Here is a 12481-nt window from a genome sequence, read left to right as displayed (position 1 = left end):
GAGGGGGCTCTTGGCGGCCGCATTTCCGCGGTGTCAGCATGAGCCCGCTCCTCCGGGCATCGCCCCCACTAGGAGCCGGGCCCCGCGTAGCCCTTAGCGGTTCCTAGGCTCAGTCCGGGCCGGGCTCCGCCCCCCACACTGGGTCGCTGGCGCTCAGCGTTCCCCTGACTCCGGGAGCTGGGGCTTTAGCGAAACAGCCCGTCTCACGGGACACGCGGTGAAGCCGCGGCGATTGCCCAGGCCCGCGGCTGCGACCTCCTCCCCCAGCTGGTATTTCTGTGAGGAGCCGCATCCTCCTCTGGGTACCGGGGAGGTGTAAATGGTGCAGTGTGACAGGGCCTGTTGGGCCCCACCTGTTCAATAGAGCTGTGCTGGGGGGTGGCTTCTAGGGTGTCTGCTGGGGAGAGGAGTAATGGTGTTTTGTAACATTTTAGCTCAGGATGGCTTCTTCTGAATTTCAAGCGTTGTCCCAAGACGAACTCCGAAAAAGACTTTATCAGACATTTAAGAACCGAGGTGTTTTGGACACACTTAAGGTGTGTGTTTTGTTTTAAGCAAGTGTTACATAGCACTTGCCTCACATATGTTTCTATGTGGCTATCTGGCATTGAAAACAATAGGCTGTGTTTCACAACAGTGAAATCCATGGTAGACAAACCTTTTTTTGTTATATGATCTTTTCTCTCAAGGAAAATGCATATTTTGGCCCCAATTCTGCAAGCTGATCCATATGTAACTTTGTCTGCATGAAGCCCTGCCAGATGCAAGAGGGTTTCACACAGGTGCAAATGCCCACCTGCATGGATTGGCTTGTGGGACTGTAGCGTTCGTTAGGAGTGTAAATAGTTTATTTCTTGTCTAGAAACATTTACCTGTCACTTATTTATCTTTCAATTAAACCCACCAGCCAAAATGAAAATACTTGTGCTGTCATGGTATTAGCCAGGATGGGCAGGGATGGTGTCCCTAGATTCTGTTTGCCAGAAGCCGGGAATGGGCGACAGGGGATGGATCACTTGATGATTACCTGTTCTGTTCATTCCCTCTGGCACACCTGGCATTGGACACTGTCGGAAGACAGGATACTGGGCTAGATGGACCTTTGGTCTAATTCAATATGGCTGTTCTTATGCCATCTCCCTGCTGCTCTTTTAAGGATAAAATAGTTGTCTACTCTTTATAATATAGAGTATTTAATTATAAAATATTTTAATTTTTAAAATTTAACTTATTTCTCCCTTTTATAATCTTTCTTCCTGATTTCATGCTACTTTTTCTCTTCTTCTGCTTCTTGAACGCATAGTCGAACGGTCGGCCATAACAATCGTTCGCCATTTGGTCCATTTCTGTGCAGCCACAAGGGCTTGATGGGCCGAGAGTCCAAAATTGGAACAGACATGATGCACCCATATAATATGGGGTCTTTGTCTCAACCTGCTCCACCCCTCGGTTGGTGGAAGTTTATCCCAGCTGTTACAAGCCACCAGGAGAGTGGCATTTGCCAGAACGTCTTGTGGCATTCTCGCAACCTGTCCATAAAGTGTAAGATGCTGTCTGCAGACAATGGCCCCAGTAGTGTGTAGACCGGAGTGACCGTAAACATCTGCATTACAAATGAAGTCATTCCACATTATACCCAATATATGACGGAATTTTGTGTGGAAATCCTCAAGCTTTGCCCTGCTTGGGTGGCATAGTGTCCATGTTTCACAACCGTACAGCGGCTCAGAGAGGATAGATCCTGAACTTAGTTGTTGTGCTGAGATTATGTTGATTCCACATATATTGTAAACGACCCATGGCAAAAGCTGCATGCCAATCCAGTGGAGAACCTCTGTGTGAGAGTTGGAGGAACTGGTGAATATAAAACCCAAATAGCAAAAGCTGGAGACTGATTTCATAGTTTCATTATTCAAAGAGATTGGCGTCACTGATGGACTTGATCCTAGATTTTGCAACTTTGTCTTTGACCGCGAAACATGGAGGCCATTCTTAGCCAGCTCCTCCATTTGCTGGACGGAGTGCCTCGTGAAACCTGTCGGGGCTCTGTACTAGAACATCATCCACATAAATCAAGATCTGAGCGTGAGAGATTGCCAGTCTTAATTCCTATGGATCTGACAGAATGCTGCATTATGAAATCCATTGCCTGACAGAAGAGTGCAGGGGCCAAGACACAGACCTACCTGACACCAGATACTGATTTAAAAGGTGCCAACATCAGATTCCCAAGACGTACACGGGCAGTGGTTCCGTTATGCAGCTCGCTAATCAAGTTCTGCAGAGTGGTTGGGACATGGATGTCCTTCAAGGCCTTCCATAATTGGACTCGGTCAGCAGAATCAAATGCAGGCTTAAAATTGACATATGCCACGTGCAGAGGCTTCTTGAACTTGCGATGTATCTCCAACAATAAGAGGATGGCCAAAATGGTGTCTAAATTGGACCTGTTCCTCGTAAAGCCTGACTGTTGGGGGCAATGCTTCTGATGTAGCAGGGGCTCCAAACACTCCAGCTACTTTTTCTCCCCTGTAATAAGTCACAATAATAATTGTAGTGCCTAGTGGCCCCAGAGGACATCAGGGTTCCATTGTGCTAAGCACTGTACATACACACAGTAAACAGTACCTGCCCCAGAGGGCACGCACTTTAAATAGATAACCAGATAAGGGATGGGGGAAAAGGAAATATTATTCCCATGTAATGGAGAGACAACTGAAGCATGATGAGTTTAAGTGCTTTGCCCAGTGGTCACAGAGGAAGCAGAGCTGCGAGTTGAACCCAGATCTTTTGAGTCCCATCAGGACTCAAAGTGTATTTTTCTCGACATTTTGTGTATGTTGTTTCCTTGTCTTTTTCTTTCCCTTGTGTTTTCACTTTCCCTATATTTTCTGTTTCTTTTTCCTTTTCTCCACAATTTCTTTCTCTGTCATCTACTTCTCTTTTGTACCTTGTACCATCCATCTTTCCTAGTCTCAAACATTTCTGCATTCATATAATCTTTACTCCATTTACCTGTCTCTGTGAGAAATAACTAGATAGTCCAGTTGCGTGGCTCCCTAGTTCCCCCCGCCCCTATCTGCAAAAGGACTAGTAGTGCCTAGACCACTCTGTTCCCTTTTCCCTCTTCTCCTCAGCAACTTCTTGGTCTGTCATTTAGAGGACTAGTGAATTTTTCAAATAAGCTGCAGTCAGGCCTGGTTTACACCTGAAACGTAGGTTGACCTCGCTAACTCTCTCAGGGCTGGGAAAAATTTCATGCCCTGTGCGCTCTAATTAGGTCAACCTAACCCCCACTGTAGACGCAGCTAGGTCGATGGAAGAATTCTTCCATCAACCTAGCTACTGCCTCTTACTACAGTGATGGAAAAACCACATCTGTTGCTGTAGTCATTAGCATAGTTGCAGTACAGCAGTTGTACCACTATAATGCTTGTAGTGTAGACGTACCCCGAGGCAGTAGCAGGAAGAGAAGGGGGAGAATGGGAAAAGCAATTAACATCAATTTTGAAATTTAAATTGCATCCTTGCAGAGCTTTGAGGATGATACAAGTGTATGTCTTTTGGATGAGGATAAATAGGTCATTTTAGCCCAATCTCTAAAAATTATTGGCGTGGAAGTTAAAGACCCCTAGGCACCTTTAGAAATATGAGGATGATAGACCTGGTGTCCTGAGCTATTTTCTAAATTCTATAAGAGCCAACCTTAAATTAGATTTTTTTTCTTTTTGTTTCTTTACATCAGACTTTTAAATTTAATATGTTGAATCCGTATGGCTTCAGGAAAGCAAAAAATTCCAGAGTTTTCTCTTTCTGTTGTTGAATTTCTGTTTTCACCAGACTCAGCTCCGAAACCAGCTAATCCATGAACTGATGCATCCAATTTTAAGTGGAGAACTTCAGCCACAACCAGTGTCCAGTGAAGGCAGTTCATTGTTAATTGGAGCTTCCAACAGCCTGGTGGCAGATCACCTGCGCAGTTGTGGCTATGAATATTCACTTTCTGTTTTCTATCCAGAAAGTGGATTAGAAAAGGAGAAGGTGAGCTCTATAATTTACTATGCAAGGGATGTGAAAGATGATATTCATATAGGACTTTGCATTGTTAACTGATCCTTCCAATATAATTTTAAAAATCCTCTGTGGAAAGGAAGAGCCAAGGGGTCACCTAGTAGTTTCAAGGCTTGTGAGTTCCATATTCGTTTGAAACTTCTAGTCCAAATTATAGCTGTTAAGTGCCCAGATAAAGCGGTTCCACACTCAGAATACTTGGTCTGTAGTGTCATTGACATTACAAGTGTTGTATAGATGGTGAGTGTTCTGCAACTTTGTATTCTAAAAGGTAGCCTTGATTCAAACAGATAATTGGGATATAGTCTTTTACATTGACAAGTCTGATGAGACAGAGTCTTTCTTCCTTCATTGGAATGCTCTTGAGCTGTGGAAGGGCATTCTCTCAAGAGATATCCCTGACTGCCAGTTAGCTCACATATAGGAGCCAGACAGCCTGAGCCCTGTTCCACAACTGGTCTTTGTGTGATAAAGTGGTGGATCAAATCTGTCTCGAGTGTAGCACATCAAAGGTGGATCTCTTTACCACAGCAGAGAAAAACAGGTTAATTACTTGTAATGGTCTTAAAATTTTGATTTTTTTTTTTGCCTTTCTTTTTTAAAAAGGTGTTTACTATGCAAGATATTCTGCAGCTAATTAGGATCCATCCAAAATCCAGTCTTTACAAGTCATTGGTAATGATTTTGATTCTGTAACTCTTACTTCAATTATAATTTATGATTGAATACACAGAATAATAATCTTATCTTTTTCTCCATATAGACTTCAGGAGCTCAAAAAGAGAACAAAAAAGGTATGACGTTATATTTACATATTAGGCATATAATGAGTCATCCATTTCCCCTAAAATTTCCCCTTTTCCTTGATAGCTTAGTTTATAATATCCTATGAGCAATAGAAGCTCACTTTGTTTTATTGTACCTAGATACTGAATACATTTGATTAAATGTTTGATTCTTAAAAAGTATTTATGATTATTTAGTTTAGTGACTCTAATGCTTCTATTGGGGTTTTCCCAATTTGTGGCATGTATGAAATGTTAAACCTCAACTCCAAGCAAAAAAATTAAAAATTCCAGTATTATAAATAAAAAAATTAAAACCTTAAATCCTGATGAATGTAAAACTTCCAAAGACCATCTGGGGAATTCAGATGTTCTGCATTATTTTCTATTCAATTGCATTCATATACTGTGTATGGGCCAGCACTAGTGTTCCCTCTAATTTTTTACGTCCATGTGCTGAATTAATTTTGTTATGTGCACCAATATGGAGGTGGTGTGTGGCGGGGCTGGGGATGAGGGGTTCGGGGTGCAGGAGGGGGCTCAGAGCTGGGGCAGAGGGTTGGAGTGCGGGAGGGTGAGGGCTCTGAGATGGGGCCGAGGATGACGGGTTTGGGGTGCAGGCTGCCCCAGGGCTGTGTTGGGGAGAGAAGACTCCCCCGTCCTCTCTTGCCACAGGAGCTCGGGGCTGGGTGAGAGGTGCCTCTCCCCAGCTGCAGCAGCTCCGGCTGGGCTGGGGGAGAGGCGCCTCGCCATAGTCGTGTCAGCTCCAACGGGGCTAGGCTAGGCTGGGCAGCTCCAGTGGGACTAGGCTAGGGAGAGGGTTGCCTCTCCCCTGCTGCGGCAGCTCCAGCGGGGCTGGACCAGGCCCAGGGAGAGGCTCCTCTCCCTGGCTGCAGGAGCTCTGGCGAGGCTGGGCTGGGGGAGGGGCGCCTCTCCCCACCTGCGTGGCCCTTGATCGCTTGCTGCGCAGCCGCACAGCTTGGAGGGAACTTAGGCTTGCACCAAGATAAACTTTCATTTTATTTGCCTGTGGCTTATATAGGGCACAATTTTCACATCTGGTCCCAACGTTAGGCTTCTAAATCTGTATTTAGACACCTAAAAAAAAAAGTGGCTCGGTTTTCAGAAACACCAAACACCTGCAGCTCTTGTTGATTTCAGGTATTGGTGATGATTGTAATCTGCTCCCTCAATGAGTTTGGTGGTAAAAGTAGCAGGAATGGTCTAGGTATGCTGATTATGGGAGATCGAGCATGCTTGCTATTAATATACTTGTTAGAATTTTTGCATTGATTTTATTGAATGATTTCTTGTGTTCTTTGGCAATAATTTCATCCTCTCACTGTTTAGGTTTTTTTTTTTAGTTATCTCTGCCTTCAAATTTCAGTTTGTTGTGGAAGAGAAAAGTAACTAACATACTGTATCTCTAAGGTTTTCTTATACAGATGTTAATGGAGCTGACAGAGCATCACCTATGTAAGGAAAGTCGCAACACAGAAACTCAGACAATCTCAATACCTCCTTACAGAGAATCTCTTGGTAAATGGAGCTTTTTCCTCAGCTAGCTCAATACGGTATCCTTTCAGCACTAGCCCATGCCTGATTGCATCCCTCACTGGATTGCATCCCTCTCTGGTATTCTAAAATAAGGCAGGGAAAGTGTAAGACAAAAGTTTTGCTGTGATTTGGGTCTTCAGTTCAAATAGTTTCTTATGTATTCAGCTGATACGAAAACAAATCCATACTTCCATCCTAGATGTATTATTTTTAGTATTATACACCTCAAAGAGCAGATGCCTAAATAATTTTTAGTTTAAGGAAATTTATTATTAGAATTATTTAGGAGTTTTAAATTGTGTGTGTGTGTGTTTTGTTGTTTTTTTTTGAGGGGGGGGGAGGGCAGGTGGAAAATACCAGTTAATTGAAAATGAAACTCTTTGCAGGAACGTATCATTTTTTTAAGGAAACTTTCCTGAGATCCAGGATGAAACATCTGGTGAAAATGAGAAACCCAACTCCTGCACCTTAGAATAGTCAATAGCTCAGTGATAAGGGCACTCACCTGGGATGTGAGTCCCTACATCTCCGACAACCCGTGTGAGTGCCCTAACCACTGGGCCATTTGCTATTCTGATGTATGTATATCTTTCTCTTGTTTCTTCATGAAAAAAAATCTAAAGATCTCTAAAGTTTTGCCCTGATGCAGAACAAGAACATTTTTTGAGATCTTGAAAATTTTTGTTGGATAAGCAAATTCTTTTTGCCCAGCTCTAATTATAATATAATTTATTAATTGTTTCCAGTGCCAAAAATCATAGCATAAGACAGAAATTGAACATACTGGTAATTGCATTACTAAAAACCGTCTAGTAGATTTATTCATTGGACTGCGTTGTTACTGAAGTTAGTTATACAATATAATTTACAGGCACCTGTTCTTTGAAATCAGAGCTTCGTGTCTGTATTAGTAGCTGATGAGATTCCATCTCAGGGGGTAATATGCAGCAGTTGTGGGGCAGGAAGGGGCCATTTGGTTTCAGGCTCCTCTATCTCCTCTTGCCCAATTCGCCTCAGGCACTCACTTTACTTGGGAGAACAATAAGAGAGGTTGGCTACAATCCTAACCAGTTATCCTGATTGCTTTATTTAAAGATCACCTCCAACTTTTTGCACATAAACAATTACACCTCTACCCCGATATAACGCTGTCCTCGGGAGCCAAAAAATCTTACCACGTTATAGGTGAAACCGCGTTATATTGAACTTACTTTGATCCGCTGGAGCGCGCAGCCCCGCCCCCCCCCGGAGCTCTGATTTACCGCGTTATATCAGGTCGTGTTATATCTGGGTAGAGGTGTAGTTGGACCACGTGCCATATTGTAAAGTACCTAGGTGGCTTGTTTCCAACCATGTTGTTGTATGTCCACACTTTTCAGGTCTTAAGTGACCATTTCTTTTCACTGCTTCCTTGGTAGCTTCTCAGTAGAAGCTAGGCATGGATAGTTAAAACCTACAAGGACCCCTAAAATCTTGGGTAGGAGCAACAGCGTTACTAAATGTAATATTTCTGTGTGATGGTACATTGCATTATTCTTTATATAGTTGAAAAACTTCAGCTGATTGATGAACAGTTTGCAGACATTTATCCCCAACATCAGAAATTTGAGTCTTTAGAAGTGAAACTCATTGAATATCGAAAAGAAATAGAGGACCAGCTTCAAGCAGAAATGTCTGAAAAGGTATAACCCAGAAATAAATTGTCATGGAAATGAGGGATGGGGAAGTGTTCATTTTATTTTGCAAATTTGTAATGCTTCTAATAATTTTGAGTCAGAAATGAGTCATGCCAATCTATTATATGTGCAAAAACTATATGTTCTCTGTAGGAGGTAAAAGTTGGGAAACTGAGTCATAAATCCGCCCAATTTAGGCTTAGTCAATTTTTCCCTTTATTTATACAATTTCAGACAGAATCGTTGTCATAGATAGATCCAGATCTACATTTGTGTCAGACAAATAACAGAGAACACAGAATTGGTAAATGGGCCAAAGGGACCACATTCTGGGCCATCTTCTATGATAGTCGTCGCCTCTCTGACCCCTTTTTCTGGTTCTTCAGTCCCATTCTTCAGTTTCTGGTCTGGTGTTTCTCCAGTTAGTGAACATGGACCCGTAGGTCTTTTATACATTTCTACATTGCAGATTACTTAATCTTTATCCAGTCAGCTTTTAGCACATCAACCTTTTGGATTTTAAGTAACCCATACATTACGCATGCACAAGATTCAGTTACCCAACTTCTGCATTTTTCCCTGCTGGTTTTGCAGTTTCTGTTTTTGTGTCACCCTGCCCTGAGTCTTCCTAGGAAAAGTTTTTTTTTTTTAAATTTATCATTACATGTTTGTGTCTCGTTTACTTACTACTTCCAACACCACGTGTTACCTTTGTTAGCAGTAACATGTTAAAGAGATTAGCAATTTTGTGTAAAAGAAGAATTGGCAAAACTACACTCATGCCACCAAAGCCTTGGCCTAAGTGTTACCTCATCTGCACTCATTCACTATACATAGCTACATTTTGAAAGATTTATAATTATCAAAGCTCTTATTCTTACTATTAACTAGTCTTCTTTTTATATTTCAGTGTTATAAGTCAACATGTTTTTCTGTGCTACCCTTAATCTATTAGAAAGGGAAGTATGAGTTATGGGAAACATGATGATTCTTTAATGTCAGCATTTCTTATCTTTTTTAAACATGTATTTTCATTTTAAGTCCAGTTTTGTTTGTGAATGATTACAAAGAAACTTCATTAGAAATTTTTCTATGAATACATTTTTGTGGGGGCAGTCTTAATTTTAGGGCTTTTGTTGTTTAGTTGCTTTTAATTGTATCCTAACATTCTCTCCTCTCAGCATTTTAGATATGGGGGCTGCAAATTAAATAAATTGCATGAGAGACTCAGAAAATATCTCACCAAAATACATAGCAAAAGCCTCCAAAACAGCACTGCCTTTTCTTGGAGAATAGAAAAATCATAAAATGTGAAAAATATTGTGGATCCCATGATTTTAGGATCGCTTGCAGTTTTTGTCTGCAGTCTACAATATTTTGCAAATTTTAAGATTGTATTAGAAATAAACTGAATTGATATAATCTAAACAATAACAGCAATAATAGGCAATTCACCATTCTCTGTTCCTATGAGCCTCACTGAAGTTCAAGCTTCAAAGCATAATTGGGACCTAAATGCAATCTTTATTAAACACTGTCCCCTTTTTCTTAAAAACAAGAAAATTCAATGCAAAAAAGTCACATAAAATAAATAATTCAAGTATTAGGAAAAGTTTTAAGCTTCTTACCACAATATTGATTTGGAAACAATTACCATACTGTAGATATTATGGTACACATTTAATAAGAAAAACAGAAATGGAAAATATTACATGTGTGGAGCATGGTCAAGTTAATATTGCAACCCTGATGTTGTGTTAAGATAGGGTCCTCTGTGAAATATTACAAAAGGACTGGGACTTCATTAGGTTGTGCTAAAACTATGTGCCCGCTGAACAGGCTCAGATTTTAATCAGAATTTAAACTTCCCCCTTTCCTTTATAAAGTCACTTCTTTTGCTAAACACTATATGCAAAGTATCAACTTTCAAAGTTCAGCCATATCTTAATGTCATGGTGAAATAAAAAGGCAGTCGGAATAAATAATAATTCATTTTTGTTTTTTATGTTATAACCCAAAAACACCTAATTTTATATAATTAGGTAATTAATAATGAGGTAATATAATTACCTCAAGTTTAACAAAAAATCCCTTTGGACAACATGTCTACAACAGATCCTTGAGAGCTGCTGTTAGACACAGGGATACAATATAAGCAAACTTCTTATATCATCTTTCTTTAGGGAGGTAAATAGATCAAAACTTCCTTGTTTACATCAGCTGAGTTAGTGGTAGCACTAGTGGGGATTTTTTGTGTATAATTCCCCAATATAGACATGATTTTACTGTCATTAAAGGCTTGGGCAAGTTTTTGTGTAGAAACGTTTGCATTGGTTTAGTTAAATTGGTGCAACCCTTTGTGTGGACAATCATAAATCAGTTTAGAAATGGCTTATAGCAATTTAGTTTAAATTGATTCCTTAAAGTGTAAATTAAACCAATATAAGCCATTTATAAACAATTTTAAGTGTCTCCACACTTGGGGTTGCACGTGGTTTAACTAACTCAGTACAAGTTTGTGCATAGGCCCTAATTCCCTGGTCGGAGGTCTCAGGCTATGCTTTCTTCCTATCTAACTTCTGTCTTCCCTCTGTTTTCACATTTTCCCTATTCTCTTTCATTTAGTACTCCCATTCATTCTCTCACACTTGCACTCTCTCATCCATTTTCTCTCTCATTTTCTCTTATGCATCCTTACAATCCCATTTATTTTCTTTCCCTCCCACTCATATATGTACACTCTCACACTTTCTCTTCCCTAGGCAGAAATGGTCCCTCTTTCTCATACACACTCAAACAGACCCCTAAGTTTGTATTCACACAGTTTTCCAATAGTGCTCAGAATTCCCTGGCTGAGGACGACTCCTCTTTCTCTGGCCCACATCTGCTCCATGTCCAAAAGACTGACTTCCAGTGGGCATTAGCAGTTCAAGGCAGGCCTGCTTCTGCCTTTGGCCCCACCACCAGGCAAACATGGTTCTTTGGGAATGGGGCGAGAATGGAGACCCAGTCAGAAGAAGAATTAGGGAATGTGGTGTTCTTTATTTGCCAGTCACGGAACGTCAGGTTGGAGAGTGGGATATTTAATTAGCTGCCTTACCTCATCTCTTGCTCTGTTCCCAACTGTTTCCTTCTGCATGTACAGGAGTGAGTAAAAAAATGACACAACTTAAGCACAGAGAGCAGTGGTAACCCCTTTAGTGTAATGCTCTATATCTAGCTTACTTATGCCTAAGGATGCTATTATCTATTTTGTAATCTGCTTTGAGATCCTAGATGGAAGGTGTAAATATGTAAGACATGTCAATCATATATCTTCAAAGGTACTTTTATCACAGAGAAGTTTACATACATAGACTACAAAGATTAACACATTTAATTAGACATTTCTGTATAGTTTCTCAAAGGGAATTCAGTATGCTACAGTGATCAACAGTGTAAACAAGCGATTTGCAAGTAAATGCATATGTCTGAACATCAAATTTAACCTGGAAGAGTGGATTTTGTTTCTTTTTTTGTGATCAAGTGAGGAATATTTACTTTGTTCTTCTCTTACATGTAACAGTTACAACATTTCAAAGAGGTTGAAATAGCAAAGATCAGAATAGAAGAGAAAGCACAATGCCAGAAAGAAGTTTGTGATTTGCGTCGAGAGTTTGAAAGGACAAACCAAGCCAAGTCTGAGGCTCTGATTGCTCGTGAAAAGAATGCTATTGAAAGACTTCAAAAACAACAGGAGGTAATGTTTAAAAATAATAATTGGATCCAGTGCTAAGTGGTTCAGTTAGTTAATGAAATTGCCCTTTGATCTTTGAAGGAACTACATTCAGATCCTACTGCGTCATAAGTGAAAAAGAGTTCAATAGTTCTTTCTTAGTCCCACATCAGGAAAGCACCACACAGATTGGCATGTTTAGTGATTTCAGGTTCTCAGTGACAATGGTGATGAGTATGGTATAAATATGTAAATAGATTGGAGTAGCAGCAGTGCTGCAGAAGAAGACTGAAATATAATATAGATATTGTTACATGTATGAATCCCTATTCTCCTTTCAGAGTATTCAGGATTTTTTTAATGGCATTCCTAGATGGCTACTTTATAGGTTTTTCTTTTCTTTTTATTATGGATGTTGTGATTTTTTGTTTTGCTTATTGTAGTTTTCTTTTTAGAAGTTGAAATAGAAAAAAATATAAATAAACTAGAACACAATATTCATGGTGTGGACATACCATTCATGTATATAATCACATTATAATCTATTCGGTATTTGTTATCCTTTTTAATATAACCCAAGGTGCTGTTTGTATTTTTGACCACTGTCATGCAGTGATCAGATGTGTGAGTCCATGACTTCTAGGTCTTTTTCCAGAGTGGTAATTTAATCCGCTGTT

General features: G+C 40.3%; 1 protein-coding gene across 8 annotated transcripts in view; it reads left to right on the top strand.

Annotated features, from left to right (window-relative positions):
* Window positions 1–12481, top strand: part of OFD1 (OFD1 centriole and centriolar satellite protein) — a 62164-nt gene that overhangs the window by 431 nt on the left and 49252 nt on the right. For 7 of the 8 annotated variants that reach the window (XR_010597638.1, XM_065580640.1, XM_065580644.1 and 4 more), the window contains exons 2-8: window positions 435–536; window positions 3841–4041; window positions 4678–4746; window positions 4835–4865; window positions 6288–6395; window positions 7959–8095; window positions 11655–11828. Coding sequence is in view for 7 of the 8 variants with exons in the window: in XM_065580640.1 (XP_065436712.1) it covers window positions 441–536; window positions 3841–4041; window positions 4678–4746; window positions 4835–4865; window positions 6288–6395; window positions 7959–8095; window positions 11655–11828 (816 nt within the window). In the remaining variant the exon portion in view is untranslated. Of the gene's footprint in view, window positions 1–130; window positions 271–434; window positions 537–3840; window positions 4042–4677; window positions 4747–4834; window positions 4866–6287; window positions 6396–7958; window positions 8096–11654; window positions 11829–12481 lie in introns of those variants that run through there. The other variant, XM_065580628.1, reaches the window with a different exon arrangement.

Source organism: Chrysemys picta, chromosome 1 (genome assembly GCF_011386835.1).
Source record: "Chrysemys picta bellii isolate R12L10 chromosome 1, ASM1138683v2, whole genome shotgun sequence".
NCBI lineage: Eukaryota > Metazoa > Chordata > Testudines > Emydidae > Chrysemys > Chrysemys picta.
Note: the sequence above shows the minus strand (reverse complement) of the source record. Positions and strands in the feature narration are given on the sequence as shown.